Genomic DNA, 21,764 nt, shown 5'->3' with positions numbered 1-21,764 from the left:
GGTTTTATGCATCTGGATGTTTTTTTGCATTTTTCATTCACTTAATTATTATTTAGATTATTTTATCTCATCAAATCTTTATTTTTTTCATTGTGAAATTGAAAAATAAAGTTGTGATAGAAAAATATTAATTCTAAGATTTTTGGCTCATTTCTTTTATCAGATCTCAAAATCTAAAAAACAGACTGATTTAGTTGATGTTTGTTTCACAGTCACAGAGCCGTGTCTCTCTACACTGAAAGGTTTTTGTACGACGGCTCAATGACTTTGTATCACTGTGGAACACGTTCGGTGGAGGAACCAGACTGGATGTTGGAAGTAAGTCAAATGTTTGTAAATTGTTTTATCTCAGAGGCTTTTTCTCTTTTTATTTCCTTTATAATCAACGTGTCAGGAAAATTCCTCACTTTTACATGTTGATGAATAATTGTTGAACAAAAAATTTGCACCAGGAGACAAAGTTTGTTTTAGCAGCAGAAATGATAAAAACTCATTGTGATGAATATTAAACATGAAGCCAGAGGATGAATCATTATTCTCCAATTTAATGGTGAAGCTGCATCTGGAGGGTTTGTAGGTTTAGTTCAGTCTGACAAAGTCACAGATCCATGTCTCTCTACACTGAGAGGTTTCTGTACGACGGCTCAATGACTTTGTATCACTGTGGTGGACTTTTGGTGGAGGAACCAGACTGAATGTTGGAAGTAAGTTTCTGCAAAAATACTAAATACAATATTGTAAAGTCATGTATTAAATTCAGATGTTGAATGTTACAGCAGATTAAATGATCTGGTTTAATTTCAAACACTTTTAGTATTGATGATTTTATTTGTCCTCCTTCATCACGGAGCTGAACTCAGAGCAGCTTTACTAAACTTTGCTTTACACATTTCTGTCATATTGAAATTTATGTTGAACTGTAGAAAAGATCAAACTTCAGTCTGTTTGAAATATGTTTTCTAAGATTCATTTTTCATTTTAAATAATTCATCTTTTAAAAGCTAAACTTTTGAAAATATGAATTAAGATTGACTTTGTTTAAATCTAATTGAACAGAATGAAAACAAAGATGTGGATTTGAAGATGTTAGAAAATCTGTAATCTCTTCATTGTGATATATATTATTTCCAATGCTGTTTGAAATCATTTAAAAAGTTAATCAGACGATGATTGACGATGATCCACATGAAGAACATTTGATTGTTGTCAGATTATTTGATGTATTTGTTTATGTTTCTGCTGAAATGTACAGTTTAGATTTTGGATCGTTTTCAGAAAAGGTTTGAAATTTTGGACCAAATGTGCTTCTTCTATTTCCAGTGTAGTTTGATATATTTCAGCTCAAACTGTGTGATGAGAAAAACCATCTGGCAGAAACTCCTTAAAGGACAAAATCTACTCTCACACAGTAAAGGTGTTTGATTGACAGCTGTGCTCGGTCCCTGTCCTCTAATCTGATTGCTGTCTCCTAGGTGATGTCCGTCCCACCCTGACGGTGCTGCCCCCCTCCGACGAGGAGCTGCAGCAGGGGAAGGCCACGCTCATGTGCCTGGCCAACAAGGGCTTCCCCTCAGGCTGGAGTCTGGCCTGGAAGGTGGACGGCAGCAGCAGCAGCTTGGATCAGAGCAGGAGCCCCGGGGTGCTGGGGAAGGACGGCACCTACAGCTGGAGCAGCACCCTGAGGCTCACTGCAGACCAGTGGACGAAGGCGGGCTCTGTGACCTGTGAGGCCACCCAGGGCTCCCAGACTCCGGTCTCAGAGACACTGAGGACAGACCAGTGTTCCCAGTCCTGACCTGACTCTCTGAGACTCTGCTACTGGTTTTACTCTGCTCCTGCTCTCAGTCTCCACTCTCACTGTGTCTTTCTGTCTCTTTCTCTCACTCAGTCTCTGATTCTACGTTTCATCAATGAGGTTTTGTTGCTTGTTGTAATCTTTCATTTTTTCAGTACAATAAAGTCCTGTTCATCACATCAGTTGTTTCCCTGTATGTTCTTGTAAAACAATCAATCTTTCTATCTTAATATTTCCATTAGATCCAGAGAGATTGAACTCAGCTGAGTGTCAGATTGTGAAATAGCTTAGAAATGACTTAAGAAAGAAAGTCTGACTTTTAGAAGAGTCCAGAAAGTGTCATGAATCTGAGTAAATGTGTAAAGTCTGAGACCAATGTGCTGCATCAGAATCATGAAGCAGGATTTCATCAGCACTTTATATCATCATAGCTTCTGTATCAGCAGTGTGGAGTCAACATTTAACTCAAGCTTTGTGTTTTGTTGTGAACACAAACTTGTTAAAACATATAAAGTGTTGAGGTCCATTGAAAAGTAAAGTGTAACTGAATTAAATAGAAATCAAATGAATTTCAAGTTATAGTTGAATAACTTGAAAAATCAGCTGTGAAGAAAACATGGAAGTGAATCTTCTTTTTCAAAGCCAAACAAAAAAGTGTTCATGTGTTGTTACCTGCTTCATTTAACTATGTTTCAGTTCATCTACAAGTGATGTAGTTTGCTCACACTTTAAATATATTGTTTAATACCCTGTTAAACACAGTGATCATTATACTGTAGCTCACTATACTATTAATTTTTTCAATTCAATTCACTTTTTTTATTTAGCTCCTTCCACAATCAAAATTATCTCAAAGCGTATTACAGAGACCCAGAGCCTGACCCCAGATCAGCACTTAAGGCGACAGTGGCAAGAAAAAACTCCTCATGTCTGTGTCTGTGCAGCTGTTGATTCAGATCAGTTCCTCTGCAGCTGAGGGAGGTTTTTGTACGACGTTGTATCACTGTGTGAACGGGCGGCTGTTATGCTGCTGACAGTAATAAACTCCTGCATCTTCAGTCTGGACTCTGCTGATGGTCAGAGTGAAGTCAGTCTGATGTGCTGTTGCACTAAATCGATCTGAAACTCCAGACTGACGAATTGTAGTATCTGCAATTAGAAGTTTAGGAGCTTCTCCAGGTTTCTGAAGGTACCAGTTGATGTCATCACCGATAGATCTACTGGCTTTACATCTGATAGACACAGTTTGACCTGGAACAACAGACTGAGATTCAGGAGACTGAGACACACTGATATCTGCTGATGAACCTGGAAAAAATAAAAAAGAGGAGAAGGGTTATTGAGACAAATCCAACTTGGAGAAAGACGATCAACATCCAAACACAAGAGGATCATTTCTTTAAGATGGACAATAGATGGAAGAAGGTCAGTGCTGCTTGTTTCATGATTGTGTTTTCAGCAGAGAGTCTCACCCTGAACAAGGAGCCCCAGGGTGGCCAGCAGTAGAGTCAGAGACATCATCATTGTGCTGCCGGCGTGTCAGTGGCTCTGAAAGGCCTGGACACACACTGATCAACACTGGCCTCTTAACGGCTGGGAGCAGAGAGGCAGGACACATATGCAAACACACAGAGTCAGTCAGCTGTAGCTGTCCTCAACATTTCATGCTGTTTCCCCCTCAGCACTGAGACAGTTGACACTTTAAATTCTGTGTAATAAAGGCCTATGAATGGTAAAGATGTACGACAGAAAACTTCATCTGTTTTCCACCAAGCAGCTGGAGAGGCTGATGTGAATTCTGTGAAGGAAGAAATTTGAGGCTTCTAACACAGAATCATTTTCATTTCATTTCTGTTTTACCGAGGTTGTTTCTTCAGTCAGTGCAGAATGTGAAGTGACTGATGTGAAAAACCCAAATCCACCAAATGTTGATCAATAAATTCAGATGTTTTTTCATTAGAATCTAATGAGCTCACAGTGAAAAGATCTACTCTGATGGTGAAATGAGGCTGTAATAACAAATAATGAAGAAGAAACTGATTCTATCTACGATCCAGTGTGAAGCTGAGGTCAAAGGTCATGACCAAGTTTTTTCTCAGTAACTGTCCCAGGTTGAACTTGATTTTTCTTCTTTTTTGATCTTGTTTGATTTGTTGGTGAATCAGATCAGAACATGAGATTATAATTGGATATGAATGATGGAGAAAATCATTTGATTTCAACCATGATCAGTTTTTTGTTAATGATCTTGTTTTGATACGTGTGTGTGTGTGTGTCCTCAGTGAAGTGTATCAGTCTCTGCAGTAGCTTCCAGCTGCAGCAGTCACTTCAGTTTCTGTTCAGTCTGACTGAGGGAGGTTTTTGTACGACGCAATTTCACTGTGTGAACACATTCTGACTGTTGATATAGTGATAACTCTGACAGTAGTAAACTGCTGCATCTTCAGCCTGGACTCCACTGATGGTCAGAGTGAAGTCAGAGTTTGATCCACTGCCTGTAAAACGAGCTGGAATCCCTGATACTCGAGTGGAAGAAGTGTAAATAAGCCGTTTAGGTTTGTCTCCATCTCTCTGTTGGTACCAGGCTACATAGTGGTTTGGGCTGCTATAATAAACGTTCTGACTGGTTCTGCAGCTGATGGTGACGGAGCCTCCCAGAGCAGAGCTCACTGCTCCAGGCTGAGTCACTGTGACCTGTCCTCTGGACTCTGAGGACACAGAGACACAAACATAAAGCAGCGTCAGCGTTTAGTCGGCTTCATGTCAGAGGGACGGATGTTGATAAAGGAGAGGAGTTTGATTCTCTGGACTTTACCTGTGAAGCAGCAGCAGAGGACAGTCCAGATGAGGACGGAGATCAAAGTCATGTTTTGGATCAGGAGGATTTCTGTGGCTTGTGTTGTCATGAAGGACAGCTGTCAGTCATCCAGTCTTCAAGTCTCAGGACTATAAACTCTCCCAGAGCACTGGAGCATGGTGCTGCTGATGCAAAGTGGCTCTATGGAAATGCTCTGACTGACTCCAACAGAGACGTGTTCATTGTTACTGGCACAGTTTAGCATGAACAATAATTAATGTGAAGGGAAAAGTCCAAAAATGTAATGATATAAACAAAAATCAGGATTTAAAGGTTCTATAGTTACATCCACTTTTTTCCTTTTTCTTCCAACAACATTAAAATTCAGAGAAACAATTCACCAACAGACTTGTCAACATTTAAAAATAAGAGACACATTCATCAAATAAGTCAAGTCCATGTAAACTATTCAAACAATAACTGTTGTCATATGTTGCATGTGTGATATAATGACAGTAGATCTGTTAAATCCATGAGGACAGAGTGTCTCACTGAGAGATACCAAGGATTTTATCATTGTAGCTTATGACATTAATAAATGATGCTGATGTGTAATTCATGTCACATGTGATAGCTCTGTCAGTCACACCTGACTGTCTCTGTTTTCCTGTGGTATCCTAAAACAGATGCTGCTCTTCTTTCTAATACAAGTGTCACTGCAGTGTCCTCTTCACGTGTTTTTCCTTCTCCATGTGCTTTGGAAGTAGGTGAAGTTGGGCCAGAAATCCCTGCTCTCTTTCATATTCTCTATTAACAGTGGATAAAGCTGTGATCCAGGATGAGACTGAGGCCAAAGGTCATGAACAAGCCATTTACCATTAAAGTGTCTGGGGTTGTCTCCTCTGGAGTCTTTGGAAATTGAGATTAGAACATGGGATTATAACTGGATATGAATGGATGATGATTGGATTTTGATCTTTATTAAAATCAGTATTTATGTTCTTTGTCTTATTTTGATACATGTTCCTTGCTCCTTGGTGTTTGTACATGTACTTGTATGGCTACACAATGTTAGGACGGGTTTGAATTTTAAACCAATGAAGTGAGGATATTTTGCCCTGTCCTCACTGTCTGATACCTTAAAATGACATTTTGAGGGTTCAGTAGAGAGTTAGAGTAAAGGACTAGGGAATGAGTTTTGTCAACAAGTGTCCTCAAAATAATGTAAGACAAGAATGTTTAATTAGAGAATGCAGCCATAAAGCCTGCTTTAAAGTCTGGTCTGATTAGTAAATGAAAGAAGGAAAAATGAGAATTTTTGGGATGTATAACAAGAAGTCATCAGCATAGAGGCTGATTTATTGATGGCGTGAACGAAAATATAACACATTATTTGTATGTTAAACTCTTTGTATATGGATATATATTCACATTTGTGTGTGTGTGTGTGTGTGTCTGTGTCCTCAGTGAAGTGTATCAGTCTCTGCAGTAGCTTCCAGCTGCAGCAGTCACTTCAGTTTCTGTTCAGTCTGACTGAGGGAGGTTTTTGTACGACGCTTTTTCACTGTGTGAACACAAGTTTGCCACTAGGCCAGTGTTCACTCTGACAGTAGTAAACTGCTGCATCTTCAGCCTGGATTCCACTGATGGTCAGAGTGAAGTCAGAGTTTGATCCACTGCCTGTAAAACGAGCTGGAATCCCTGATTGTCGAGTGGAAGCACCAAATATAAGCGGTTTGGGTTTGTCTCCATCTCTCTGTTGGTACCAGGCTAAAAGGTGATCGTTGCTCAAAACATGAACGTCCTGACTGGTTCTACAGCTGATGGTGACGGAGCCTCCCAGAGCAGAGCTCACTGCTCCAGGCTGAGTCACTGTGACCTGTCCTCTGGACTCTGGACTCTGAGGACACAGAGACACAAACATAAAGCAGCGTCAGTGTTTAGTCGGCTTCATTTCAGAGGGACGGATGTTGATAGAGGAGAGGAGTTTGATTCTCTGGACTTTACCTGTGAAGCAGCAGCAGAGGACAGTCCAGATGAGGACGGAGATCAAAGTCATGTTTTGGATCAGGAGGATTTCTGTGGCTTGTGTTGTCATGAAGGACAGCTGTCAGTCATCCAGTCTTCAAGTCTCAGGACTATAAACTCTCCCAGAGCACTGGAGCATGGTGCTGCTGATGCAAAGTGACTCTATGGAAATGCTCTGACTGACTCCAACAGATATCAATATGATGAAGCTTCTGATTAATGGAAAAATGTATTAAAATATGTTTTATGAACATTTCAATGTGTCTTTTGATGTAAGCTTGGTTTTATGCATCTGGAAATTCTCTTTTTCTCTTAATTTATTTAATTATTATTTATATTATTTTATCTCATCAAATCTTTATTATTTCATTTTAAAATTAAAAAATAAAAGGTAATAGAAAAATATTAATTCGAGAATTTTTTGGCTCTTTGACTCATTTCTTATATCAGATGCCAAAATCTAAAAAACATACTTTTCTTAGTTTGTTTCACAGTCACAGAGCCGTGTCTCTCTACACTGAGTGGTTTCTGTACGACGGCTCAATGACTTTGTATCACTGTGGTGGACTTTTGGTGGAGGAACCAGACTGGATGTTGGAAGTAAGTTTCTGCAAAAATACTAAATACAATATTGTAAAGTCATGTATTAAATTCAGATGTTGAATGTTACAGCAGATGAAATGATCTGGTTTAATTTCAAACACTTTTAGTATTGATTTTATTTGTCCTCCATCACGGAGCTGAACTCAGAGCAGCTTTACTAAACTTTGCTTTACAAATTCCTGTCATATTGAAATTTATGTTGAACTGTAGAAAAGATAAAACTTAAGTCTGTTTGAAATATGTTTTCTAAGATTCATTTTTTAATTCATTCTTTTTTTGTACAAAAGGCCCCAAACTTAGATATTATATGTTCATTGTGTGACATTTGTAAGTGTAGTGTTGGTCGGCTCACTTTGGGACGGCCCCCTCTACTGGCTGTTTTGGGTAACTGGCGGCATTCAGAGCGAGTTAATGTTCCGGCAGAGTGAGTAAAGCTACGGGTTAAACAGTTAACGTCACGGCAAGTGGTCTGTGCGTGGGTGAAATGTAAGTACCTGTGTATCGTTGACTGATTTGTTACGTTCTGCAGCTTGAAATCACCCTGTTGTTCGGCGGTGTAGCTTTAGCACTAGCCATGTTAGCGCTGTCAAGCTAGTTGTAGCATTTAGCTCGCCCTTCAGACTGCGTGTGCATCACGTCACGTCATGTTTGTTATTGATTTGAGTCGTTAGTGTGGCGTTATGAGCGTTATGTGAATGTCACTGTATGGTGTTAATATATGTGTGTTAATATACTAGTTGTCAGGTGAACTGTGTTTAAGAGCTGGGATAGTGGGAATTAGCGGAAAATGGAGATAGTGATATCAGTACTGTTGATGTTTATTGACTATGAAGAGCCTTAATTTTTTTTATTCATTATACTTTATTGTATTTGATAGAGAACCACATGACCTCCTTGCCTGCTAAGAGAGCAATAAAACCCCTGAATGCTCCATCACCTGCCTCTTCATTGGGATACAGATATACAGGGAAGTTTTGGCCTTAAGTTGGTGTTCTGGCCGACACACCCAGTGTGAACTTGGTGACAAACCCTGAACCAACGCCAGTAATCCCAGTGTCTCTACTACAATATCATTACTGAAGCTAAACTTTCTTTTAGATGAATTAAGATTCAGTTTGTTCAAATCAGATTGAAAAAAATGAAAACAAAGATTTGGATTTGAAGATGTTAGAAAATCTCTAATTCATTTATATATATATTTTCCAATGCTGTTTGAAATCATTTAAAGACCAGTGCTTCAGCCCATTATTCACCAGTTCATCTTTCATCCCTCACAGTAGAAATGTTGGCCGACCTTGCTGTAGAAAAGGAATTGCCTTGTCTGAAGAATCTCCTCGCATCCACCCGTTCGTTCATTGCTCCTGGTATCCTGAAGAAGACCTGACCCACGCTCTGTCCATCTCCTCAGTCTCAGACCCGTCTCCCTTCGACCTGCATTCACATCTCCACCAATGTGGAAATCCACTATGATCATCCTGTCTGTCCACCTGCCCGGTTCGTTGGTCACCAGTCACGTTTGTTGGTCATTAAAGGGAAAATAGTGAAACATTCAATTTGTGTGTGTCTACTTATCTGTTTATACAGTGTGAGAACCAGTTTGAATTTTAAACCAGTGAAGTGAGGACATTTTGCCCGGTCATCACTTTCTAACAAACCTTAAAATGGCTGGATTTTAGGGTGAGTGTCAGAAATGGGTTCAGGATAGAGTTAGGGTAAGGGGCTAGGGAATGCATGTTGTCAAGAAGTGTCCTCAAAGTAATGTAAGACAAAACTGTGTGTGTGTGTGTGTGTGTGTGTGAGTGAGAGAGAGAGAGAGAGAGAGTGTTTGTCCTTTGATGCCTTTGATGTATCAACATTCTACAGTCTGATGTCACAGGCTGCAGTAAGTGGACACACAGCCAGAGACAAGTTCAGAAGTCAAACAGGAGCAGAAACAGTTGGACTGGACAGGACTTGCTCATGATTTAGGAAGAAAGAAGCACTCAGATATTTCTGCACAATTATTGACAAGGAAGGGAGGAGCTACTGCTGTTACAAGGACAAGAGGAAACTACAGGAAAGTCCAGATCACCTCCAAGGTTTTCAGTAAGTCAGTACATGTTAGTAGTTCATGTCAGTGTTTAGTTTAGAAGTTAATGTTTTGAAATGTTTTGTCCAAATGATATGTTTGTGAAATTGGGACGACAAGTAATCATACCCATAAGCCCAGTGGTTTGATTGTGTGCTTATCATTCATGGACAATATTGAGGTTTTTTTTTTTAATGCTGATCATGATTGTGAGATATTCTCATGGTTGCTCAACTTCTTAACTTTGTTTTGGTGTGATGCACTGTAGTTTGTGTTAAAGGAAAGGATTTCTAGGAAGTCTGTACTGTCTGCAACAAGATCCTTTCTAAAGAAATTCTAATGGAAATGATGGAGCATAAAATCCACAGTCCCTGTCCTGTGGAAAAGTTGACTTCCAGAGTTGAAAAGAAGCAAACATGAGGCTTCAACAGTCTGAGTAGATCAAGTTTCTATCTTCCAGGTATTTTTAGTCCAAAATTCTCCTCTTTGTGTTTCTACACCTAATGTTTCCTTGTAAAGCTGTGGTGGAGAGATGGAAACACGGAGAGGAAATTCTGCACTAAAAGACAAACATTTGAAGATACTCACTTGATTTTGTTTAACAATACTGATGAATTTTGGAATTGGGCTTTTTCCATTAGCACATAAGCTGTGATGGCATGCATTTCCATTACAGCCTCACAGGAGTTAGCAGGGTAGCTGTGCCAAATTACACTGTGTTGGTCCTGCTTGGTAGCAGAGCTGACCATTGCCAACCTATGACATTCTCCTCCCTTTAGTTGTGTCTGCAGTCGCTACACTCCTGTGTGTCTATGCTGTAGACTAGAGAGAAAGCTCTGTTCTTAATTCTCTCTGTTTTCAGCTCTCAAGACTTTTGCAGCTTCTACCTGAACCTCTGTGATCTGGGGTTTACTTTCACTCCTCTGTTCCAGTTTGGACTTTCAGATATCAGCCTTATTTCACTGTTTACTGATCATTTTCAGCCACATCACAGCTGTTATGTTACTACTAATGCAAAGCAAACTTTTTGCTGTTTCTTTTAAACTAGGAAAAGGTTGTAAGAAAATGAAATGTGTTTCTCAGTGAGTTAGCATCACTTTATTAGTGGTTCAGATGAACAAATCAGTTTGCTGTGCAGTAAAGTGGAAGAAACACTTGCAGCGTTCCAGCTCAGCTTTAGTGATAGTGGCTGTTCACAGCATGGCTTAATGTGAGTACACCTCCACAATGGAAAACACTATTTGTTAGAACGAGGAGTATATTGATTTTAGATGTCACATTTCCAGGCCACTCACCTTCCCAGTTTAGTATAAGGAAGCTGGTGTATTTGTTTGGAAAGCTTGCTCTGTGGTTTTGAAGCCACGCCTCCTTGTCTCTTGTGGCCCCAGTCAAATTCACTACATCCCAAACAATATGTTCCCTTTTCAAACCAGAATGAAAGTGTTTGTGTTCATGGTGATATTTACCTCTGATTCTTGGGAATTTAGATAAAACTGGTTTTAATTCTGAAAACAAAAAGTTACTTGAATATTCACTTTATACAAATTTTTAAACTGTTGTACATATAGTCTTCTAAAAGATCTAACATCATACATCATCTACTTTAAGCAAATTAGGAAAAGTAATGTTTTTTTTTATTTAACAAACATATTTTTGTATTAAAAGAGACGAGTACTTTAATAACTCAACAGCAATGAAGAAACATTGTAAGCATATTCATTTAAAACAAATTAAAACTGCCTCTGACGGTGGTGACACTAATCTGACGGTGGTGACAATGACCTCATTACAACATACAATTCCAAAATTTATACCACTCAAGTCAATGCCTTCTTGTTTAAGAACTTTATTTACTCCAAAAAAACAAAAAAAAAAAGGTGTAAGGTACATTTAGGCAATATCATTCTTTAACCCCACTCCCATAACATCAAATATCAAATCATCATAATAAAAAGTATTCTCTGACTGTATTACATCACTCATTTAACTTTGTCAAGAAGTATAGTGTATATGTTTCTCCTCTATGAAGTCCATGACTTCAGCAGACAGACTGCGTGTCTCCCTTGTCCTGCTTGCACGACCTGGTGATGACAGTCCCACAAGTTTGACCAGAATATGGTCAAATGGTATGAAGCACATACTGTATTCTTTGCACCTCCTTTTGGATGGAATTGTGTTTTGGGCCCATGAGGGTGAAAAAATTCCACTTCCACATCTTGATGATGAGCGTCCACAGTGAGAGCCTTTGCTAACCACCAGTGCAGGTCATAAATGACCACAAGCCAATCTCCACACTGAACTACATCAGCAGATAGATCTGTCACAGTCCTGTCAGGACCGCTCTTGGTCAGTGGCTTTTGCACCATTGGCTCTTGCTCACTTTCCTCCCGTTCCATTTTCTCTTTGCTCACTTTTCTCCCATTCCATTTTCTCTTTGCTCTCTTCCCTCCTGTTCCATTTCCTCCATCAAAATTGCCAAAGGACCTTTCCTCTTTTGCATTGGTATAGGACCATCATCCTCAACCTGTTCTCTGGGTGTGTTGGCAGTCAACTGGAATATGGTTGGGCTGAAACACTCACACGTCTGTGGCTCACTGCAGAAACAGGACAGTGACCTGCAATGGATCTCAGAGACGTTTTGGTGTGTCGGTATGACCTGATGGAGTTTCCTTGTTGCAGATACAGATTTTAGTGGTAGAGAAAGGAGCGCATCATATGGCTGCATGTCAGCTTCAGTAATGATATAGAGCAGGGGTGGGCAAACTGTTCCACAAAGGGCCGGTGTGGCTGCAGGTTTTTGTTCCAACCAAGCAGCAGCACACCAGACTTGACTCATTTAATCAACTGATCTCAGTCTTCAGACAGTTGATTGGTCAAACTGTGTGCTCTTCATTGGTTGGAACAAAAACCTGCAGCCACACCGGCCCTTGGTGGAACAGTTTGCCCACCTCTGATATAGAGCTTAGTGCTGGAGAGGCTTCTGCCAACAATCTTATGGAAAATATTGCCATTCACAATGTCATTCCCCCACAGTATAAGGCTGTCTGCAGTCCTTTTCACAGTACCTCCTATGCCATCTGGTGCTCCCTTCCCATGTGAGGTGGGGAAGACGTTTCAGGTTGTTCTCTTGAAACCTAGAGTTGGAGGGACACTGCAGAGGAGAGAAACGTTATTCTTGTTTTTGTATTGCTTGCTGGGACCATCTGACCAAAAGTGAAACGTATCAACTTTTGGAAACTTTCAACAAATATGTTTCAGGACTGGTTCCATGTGAGTCCAAATGGCAGATGCATCTTGTCGCTTGGATTCTGATTCTGTGCAAAAGCCTGTCTTCTGTTCTTTTGTATAGTACATGCCAGTGTGCAGGTTGAGCTGTGGGAGGTTCTGACCAAAGTGGAATGACTGCACCTCAGAACTATACTTACATCTCCACCCCTCAGAAAAGTCCACATGCACAGTTACTGTGCTATCATTGCACTCCTCGATCATGCTCCTATACTCTCTGGTCTGGTTCTGAACTTAGCACATGTGTGTTGTTGTTTCTGTCTTTAGTCTTCATATTGTTTTAGAAGCTCTCCCAGCATGCCACTGTGTTTCACATGTCTTGTGTTGAAGTGCATGGTTCACCTCTGTGATAGAACATGGATCAGGAGGAAACCTCAGACCACACAAGGACTGAACGACAGTGAGCTTCTCATTCAGTGGAGTCAAGTTCATTCATTATTTCTAAACAGCAGAAATGCACCTGCCCTTTGATTTATAACAGGTTAAATAGATTTGTATCAGGGAAACTAATGGATGGCATCATTATCTCTGAGAGGACACAATGTGGTGGGATAGAACAGGACTAAGTAAACTGATCAAATATTTGTTTCCATCATTTGTTTACAACATTACATCAAATTGTGTATTTGAAAGTTGCTACTGAAGGTAAAGGAAAAAGCAAAGGAAGACAGGATGAGAGAATCCAGTTCATATGTCCTCCTGACAGAAATGGAGGTTTACAGTGATCAGCAGTGGGACACACACTGTTTATTGTCTTCACTAGTAGAATTTATGTGAAGTGTCAGACTCTGTGTCACAGACACAGGTGGAGGGAGAATTCAGCTTCTCCATTTAATCAACACTGAGCTTTATCCACCTGCTCACATCAAACATGATCATTAACAGGAGTATTAACACTACTGTGAACTGACAACATGGTGTGGAGAGAAGAAGTGGTGTTAATACACTGCAGGCTGAGGGTGTGGCTGATGAGGTGATTGCAGACAGGTGAGCAGGAGCTCTGGAGGGAAACCCAAAGTAAGTCAACCACACCCAGGCCTACACACACACACAGACAAGAACACAGACAAACAGGGGACAAACAAGAAACACTAGGGAGGTTCTCCCAGAAACACGAGGAAGGAGGGAGAGACTGTCGGCTCCTAACATGACTTTGTACCACGTTCTCCTCTAAAACATGGTGAAGAGAGAAGTTTCTGTGCTGTATTTTTTCATCCTATTGTTAAGAGACAGAAGCAAATAAATTTCAAATAGATAATTAACCAAATGTGAATCAGGCCCATTTTCAATCTATACTGACTGATTAACAAAATGCTGATTTTATCTATTTAAAATTAAATCTACAACAGTGAAGTCTGCAAAAACTGAAGGGGTCTGAATACTTCCTGTAGCCACTGTATGTCACTCGCCTTAAGAGCAGTGTTTCATCTGCTGCTTCCTCTTCACATTCAGTGTTGTACAACAACATAACATTGAATCAAAGGGAATTTAATTTAATTTCTTTTGACACTCACAAACAGAAAAAAGTCCCTTTAATGACAAAGTTAAACAAATCTCAATAATGTGATCTGAATTCATTATTAATGTAAAACGCAAACACTCAGGACACATCTAAATAATCAGTTGGTCATAATCAGTCCCATAATTAGATAAATGGAGATCACCTGTGTGCAGCCAAGGGCTTTCAGGTGATTGTAGTATAAATACACCTGCATCTGGAGGATCCAGCTTTTGGTGAGTGAGCAGAGAAACTCTCCACCATGAAGACAGAACAACACTGAGTGTCTCTGAGAAAATGGGATTGAAAAGCAGAAATCAGTGGCTGGATACAAGAGAATTTCCAAGTCACTGAACTTCCCTTGAAGAACAGTTAAACCAATCACTATGAAATGGAAGGAGTGTGACATGGTGAATGATGTCTGTCTGTCTGGAGCAGGCTGTTCTTAAAAAACTGACATGTCAGAGAAGAAAACATGAGCAGCTCCAAACAGTTTCACACCATGTTTGTACTTTCACACTCTGATATTAGCTTTGGTTTTTCTCTCTCTGTCTCGTTCTTTTAACAACCTCCTAATAATAATAATAGAAGAATTTTCACATGGTACTGGTGCAAATACAGATTATATCATGGTATATTTTGGGCTTCGTTGGTAGAGAGGTTTACTGTATGTGTACGTGGGTAAAGAGGGTGTGCTTGAAGAACAGGGCAGTGGGTGTGCTTGTGTAACTGTATGAGTTTTTATTAAGAAATTACAGTTTTTCTACAGTTTTTAGACTCAATCAGTTTCTTCTTTTACAAACCATTTCCCCAGCCTTGGAAAAAGGCTGGGGAAATGGTCTCACGGCACAGATGAGGCTGGGGTGCACAGAAAATGCTTAGCTACTTGATAAAGATTTGGGTACACGGTTTTGTGGGTGGCCCAGAATGTGAGGGGATCCTCAGTTTTTTCCAGGAGAGGATCAGCTAGGTACCGGTTCACTTACACCATTGTGTTAACTGTGGCACTTTGCATTTGCCTGGCTCTGTTAGCATCCTGATCCAACAGTCTCCACAGGTCAACTCCTAAAAAATATGGAAGATCATCATCACCAGAAATGTCATTAGTCATTCCTTATTCATAATCAAATAAAGAAGAAATACCTGCTGCTGCATGCTGTGTATGTTGATAACTTTTGTGCATTGTGATATCAGAAGCTCTTTGACACCGGCAGCCACTCTTGGACTGGTGAATCCAAATGTTTTGAAGCGTGGATCCAACAGTGTCGCGACTGCCAGTGAACTCTCTTTTTCCTTATCATGCAATCTCTCTCCCAAGCATCTGATAAGGTTATGTGCCAGGTGTTGTGCCAGGTGTTGTGCCATAGGGGTGGTGAGTTGTGGACGGAGTTCTTCTGTTGTATGTCGCAACACACAGTAGAGGCGGATGTCCCTTGATGTGGATACTCTCTTCTCTTCAGTTGCCACCTGGAATGCAGCCAGCAGCTGAAACAACAGGAATATAGATATTGTCTAAATGCACAAACTGTGTGGGGACCTTGATCTCAATGTTCAGTTTCAGTTGCAATGATTGTGCAATAAACTACATAGACAGTCTGCATTCAGTGACCAGTTTTTTCTCCGGTTTTCGAATACATACCCTGATGCATTCTCCTGTGTTTTCAAATTGCTGGTTGCTCAGAGGAGTCAGGTCTGTGTTGAGTGATGCTAAAGCTGCTGCCACTGCATCTCTTTCCTCATAGAGGCGTTGTAACATGTCCAGGGTGCTGTTCCAGCGTGTGTCCACCTCCAATTTAAGTGCCTTTGCTTTGCGGCCGCAGTTGCTGCTGCATTTGGCTCAGTCTCTCTTTTGCAGTTCTACTTGTCCTAAAATAAGTCACTTCATCAAGGCCAGGAGCTGCTTCAATGGAGTTCTTGACCACTAGATTTAGGCAGTGCACGATGCATTTACGTTGTCTCAAGTGTTGGCTGCAGCATTCATATTGCTTGCAGAATCAGTCACAATGCATCGAACCCTGTTTGCTAGGCCCCGCTCTGCCATCAGTGATGTAATTTCGGCAGCAATGTGGGCTGCTGTGTGAGTTTTCAGAAATGGCTTGGCCCCCAGAAGAAGAGTGGACAGCTGGTCATTTTTATTGACAAAATGGCAGGTGACAGCTAGATATGTGTCCATGTTGATGGAGGTCCACATATCTGATGTGAGGCTCACAGTCTCAACACTCTGGATCTCAGCTTTGGCCTCCTCCTTTTCCTCCTCATACTTAGCAATCACCATGTCCTTCAGAGCCTTCCTTGTTGGTAGTGTCTGTGGGGTCCAGCTTTGCCACAAACTCTTTGAAACCAACATCTTCCAAAACAGAGAATGGTAACACTTTAAAATAACTATCATTTATAAGACATTTATAAGCTATTAGTAGATATTGAACTAATCATGAATAAACCATTTATATATGGTGCGCCCCTGTAAAAGGGGGAATAAGAGGAACGACACAGAAGCGATGTTTCTATCGTATTGTAATGAATTTTCCACAAACATCTTTTTAACATGTTTACAGAAGTGTGAAAAATAACACCATATTGTCTTTTTTCCCCTTAACAACCACACTTGATTTCAAACAGAAAAACACCGACATATAATGCGGACATCAGGTTGCTGCCGCGATTGTGTCACGGTCCGCGCTAACACTGCTAGCAAACAGGCTAACACAACAACAGTTTACATTTAGCCGACAAAATATACATAAAACGTTACACAGTCGTACACATTACTGCCTACCTATTCCTCACAACGTATGTACATCCGTATACATGCTAAAAGCTACACTCTTACCTGTAAAAGGGGAGAATAATAGGAATGACACAAAAGCGATGTAGCTTCTATCGAGTTCCGTATTATAATAAGCGCGAGCTGCGCGCCCCCCTCTACTGGCCGAGCGAGACTCTAACAATCGAACACAGAGCAATGGATTACAATAATCCCGATCTGCAAATCAAAGTATATTTTTAACTCTTTCCAAGCCTATTTTTAATAAAACAATGAATTAACAAAATTTTAAAAGGAAATTAAAATGAAATAGGTTTGTTATCATCATGAATTAACATATTTTCTATCACAGATGGAGATCAATTAAAGCGTTTTTATCATCATTGCATTCATAACAGATTTCTAGCCATTGCTTTCATACCATTCTTATGACCATTACAGATGCAGCTCCTAAACCTTCAGCAGAAGAACCAGATCCCAGCTCAGGTCATTTTGGAGGAGAGCAAATGTTGGCTGAGAGAGCGCTGAGTTACTAAGACTCAGACAGACAGTCCACCACTACACCTTTAACTCTGCTCATGTCACACCGATCTGTCTGTAGTGAAATAAAGTGCAAGAGTAAAGATAAAGCTTCTGTCGTGTTTCTGTTTGACCACTTTGGGAGTTTGAACTGGAGTATTTTGATGATCCAAACCTCTTCTGATGCTGGTGAGACTAGAATCCCAACAACACTTCAAATAGTTTGGAGTGAATTGTTACATTAGGTTGATTTTAATGTCTAAACATGTAACAACTGCTCTTCTAATGTGTTGTTTCAGGTGTGGACAGTGAACGTCATCAATAAAATGAGGGATGCTGAGGTTGAAGCCTGAATGCTCCTCACGTCCCCAGAAGCCTTAGCTCCTAATTTTCAGTGAGTCACATTTGACACACGTTCTTTATTAACAGTCGATCTACAGTGGTTTTAATATCTCTGATATATTCTGAAGGGTTGTTGTAAATTTTATTGACTGTAACCCACAGACAGGCAGCAGGAGGCACCCAGCACCAAAATGGTCTGTCCACAAGAGGTGGTGATGGAGGTGGATCCCAGGGTCCTGCAGGGATTCTGGGTGCTTCCACCTCATCCCCTTTCAAAAAGACCTTCCCAGGCTCTCAGCAAACTTTCTTTATCTTTTAAATAAACTTAATTGAGTAACCACCTACCTGTTTGTGTGGTCTTGTTTTGTTGTGAATTTGGAGCCAGTTCATGACAATCTCATAATGTTTTCTCTGAGGGGTTTGGTTTCCTCAGTTAAACCCAGCACAGAGGCTCTGATGGTGGACTTTGGTTGAGAGAAACTGGTCTTACTCTGACTGAGGGACCATATTGTTAAAATAAAAACCGTCACAGAGGACTGAGAGCCTGTGTTGAAACTTTCAAACAGCACAGTGTCAGGTGTTTTACCTGTCACAGGTGAAGCAGCTGCTGTGACATCAACAACAAATGCTTGTCAAAGAGGATATTTGTGTTTCCCAACTTTAAGGCTGCAACAACACACTCACACAACCTAACATGTCTTGAAATGCAGTTCCCAACATTTCTGAATTTTCAGTAACAGTGTCATTATTCTGTGAAGTTCCACATTAATATCTGTTCTTGAAGAACTTGTATTTGGAGGTTTTAGTGAGGGAAATGTCTCATTGTGGACTGAGGGGAACAATCATTTCTACCATCAGCGAGCAGACAAACACTCATCAAGTCCTTCATCCCTACAGCTCTGAAGAATCCATCAGTACCATGACTCACGACTGTTACTCACCTAAAAATGACATTTTCACTGTGAGTCTCTGAGCTCAGTATTCAGCTGCTGAATATTGTTGTGTCAGGTTTTGTGCAGTGTGAATCCATCTATGCTTCACCCCTCCTCACCCTTCTGTGCTTCACCCATCTGTGTGTACTTCAATGAGGTAAATTCCATTGGTGGTTGCCCTTGCAGCAGTTGTTGCTGCCTTGTGTGCCTCTGCCTGCTATTGCTGCATCACAAGGGATAATCACTCATGCTTTGCATGCATGTGTCGGAGCTTTAGAGGCACTGGAAAGTTTGTTTAAAAACCCAATGGAAAGAAACCCAGATTCCATTAAAAAACAAAGTGTGGTTAGAGTGTGGTTGTTAGGAGGGTGTTGTGGTGCACGTGAGAAAAAACTCCATTAGACATCAGGCCTGCAAAATACCAGGAAAAAAAAGATAGATGCACACCAATCAAATGGAGGGAATTAGAAAGGGATATGTCCAGTTACGCACAGACCTGTCCTTGAACCTGATCAACAGTCTGCCACTGGTCATGTGTAAAGGTCACGTGCTGTACTTTTTTGATGTAAGATGGGAAGGGCTAAATTTTAGACATGAGTAGAATCATGCAAAAAAGAACTAATGAAAGGGAAAAAGGGATGTGGTCAGACATGTCCCTTGGTCTGTAACACACCTACAATTTACAATATAAAAAGTGATGCACAGATGGTAAAAGTCATCAGTCATTTTCTGCAGGACGGCTCAAGCTTTTGAATTCTGTATTGAAGAATAAAGCTCTATGGATTCAACTTCTCTGGTCTCCAGAGCTTAAGATGTGCCTCTTTGAAAAGAAGAGTTGAACACGTGAATGAAGAGTAAAAGAGTAAGGTGTGGGGACTCGGCCAGACTTGGACTCAGTTTCAACTGGCCCTTAGCTGGGTCTACAGCCTGGCCTGAAAAATCCACATCAAAAGGAAACAGCAAAGGACGACAAAGGACTGAGCTTTATTCACCTGCTCACATCAAACATTATCATTATCATGATTCTTAACACTGGAAGCAATAGCAGAAAATGTTTGGTTTGCACTGGCAGTAACATCACACACCTCTTATACAGATTGGAAATGATCAGTAAACCATGAGATCAGGCTGAGATCTCAAAGTACAAACTATAAACACAAACCATAATGTCTGGTAGACAAGTAGAGCAACCAAAAGAAGTGATCTGGACTTTCCTGTAGTTTCCTCTTGTCCTTGTAACAGCAGTAGCTCCTCCCTTCCTTGTCAATAATTGTGCAGAAATATCTGAGTGCTTCTTTCTTCCTAAATCATGAGCAAGTCCTGTCCAGTCCAACTGTTTCTGCTCCTGTTTGACTTCTGAACTTGTCTCTGGCTGTGTGTCCACTTACTGCAGCCTGTGACATCAGACTGTAGAATGTTGATATATCAAAGGCATCAAAGGACAAACACACACACACACACACACATACTGGTACTTATGTTGACCTTCTCTCAAACGCTAATGGTCCAAGATCTCAGGAGATTGCTGAAAAGCTATGAATTGCCGACATACTACCATACAAAGGCATTTATACGCCATCGTAAAGCCCCGCCCACAGGTGAGAGCACAAACTGCATCAGCCAATCATCATTCCACTCACTTTCTTCTGCCCCTTCTCTGAAATTCCCAGTGGGTGAACTTTGAATTTCCTGAATTATTTTACTGATTGTGAGAATGATTTCAGCATCCAACAATACAAAGTCACATTAGTTCATCAGAGTTCTCAGTTCTTTGTACTAAATTCTGTCCCTTTTTTACATTACCAATTCATTAAATGTACAAAATTACATTGCCAAATCTCATGTAACAACCCAGAATCATACACAAAAGAAAATAGTGGACCAAAACTGTCCAGTAACCTTCTCAGGAACAATAGCTCAACAGGTTGCAAGAGTGAGTGGAACATCAAAGACTGTGAGTTCAATCCCAGGGGATGTGTTTTCTTTATGTACTTTGTGAACACTTGATTTATTTTTTCTCTGTCTACAACCAAGCATATGACTTCTAATGCATGCATAGGTTGCATACTCATCCTCTTAAGATTTAATGGAAAACTATATATTTATAGTAAAATTGGTAAGAATGACACATTTCTAACTTGCTAAGAAAAGCTTGTTTTGTTTCCACACATATCACTCTCACAATATAATAAAATACAAACTTTTTATACTAACATGAATGAACTCTCTTTACCTAAATTTCCTGCCTTACAACAACATTGCTGACATCTTGGATCACATCCCTGAGTTAAACAGAATCAGATGCATATCACCTCTTTTACAGCTCTCAGTCCATCCACACAAAGCAACCATCTGGATTACTTTCATTTCAGCTCAGCTACACACTGAAAAGACCTGACTGATCACACCTGGCTGAACTGTCCCTATCAAAGGTGCCTGGCTAAAACAAAACTCCAGACATACTTGCTGACATCACTGAGCTGCCTCAGTTCACATTTATATCACCTCTTGATCAAATGACAATACACCCACATACAAGACACTGTCTGCACAGCTACTAATTTATTTTTTTCATACATTCACAACCACAGAAAATGAGCTCTTACACACACAAAAACCAACTATGTTTCAGTAATTGAGAATATGAGCACAAACTGCCCTGTGAAGCAGAAAGGGCTCAACAGGTTGCACGCATGAGTAGAACGTCAAAGACTGTGAGTTCAAAGCCAGATGATGCCATATGTTCTTTATGACCATGGACTCCATGTTATCATACATTATTATTATTTATTCTAGTTATCACTAGTTATTCCAAACATACTAATTTTATGCTTTATGTAGGTTGTCATACTCATCCACTTAACATTAATGGGAAACAACATGTTTCTTTCATAAACCACATATGGTGAAACTCACTCATACTCTCACATACCAAAGACTGCCTGACTTAACTTTAACCTACCTTAACAATGCAGCCCTGAGAAAAAAAAATGTCACATTGTACATTGATGCTTAGTGCATAAAAATATGTGATTAAAAGAGTGTCTGCTCTGTCTACAAACATGTGGACGCACTCCTAACACAACTCAGCCAGCCTATTGTCTATGCAGTTTGAATACTTGCCAGACAAAAT

General features: G+C 40.3%; 3 gene segments (V, D, J or C); 1 reads left to right on the top strand and 2 right to left on the bottom strand.

The window, feature by feature from the left end:
* Positions 1-245: 245 nt before the first annotated feature.
* LOC121188731 lies at positions 246-1,974 on the top strand (the record flags this gene model as incomplete). The annotated part of the segment is given in 2 exon segments: positions 246-318; positions 1,473-1,974. Coding segments are annotated over 2 exon segments (396 nt in total), but the record flags the coding sequence as incomplete, so codon positions are not given.
* Positions 1,975-2,775: 801 nt separating this feature from the next.
* LOC121188721 lies at positions 2,776-3,459 on the bottom strand. The segment is given in 2 exon segments: positions 2,776-3,103; positions 3,268-3,459. Coding segments are annotated over 2 exon segments (360 nt in total).
* A 712-nt stretch (positions 3,460-4,171) lies between these two features.
* Positions 4,172-6,656, bottom strand: LOC121188905. The segment is given in 2 exon segments: positions 4,172-4,503; positions 6,600-6,656. Coding segments are annotated over 2 exon segments (384 nt in total).
* Positions 6,657-21,764: the final 15,108 nt, after the last annotated feature.

Source organism: Toxotes jaculatrix, chromosome 10 (assembly GCF_017976425.1).
Source record: "Toxotes jaculatrix isolate fToxJac2 chromosome 10, fToxJac2.pri, whole genome shotgun sequence".
Taxonomy (NCBI): Eukaryota; Metazoa; Chordata; class Actinopteri; family Toxotidae; genus Toxotes; species Toxotes jaculatrix.
The sequence above is the reverse complement of the archived record's forward strand: the minus strand, read 5'-3'. Positions and strand labels throughout refer to the sequence as shown.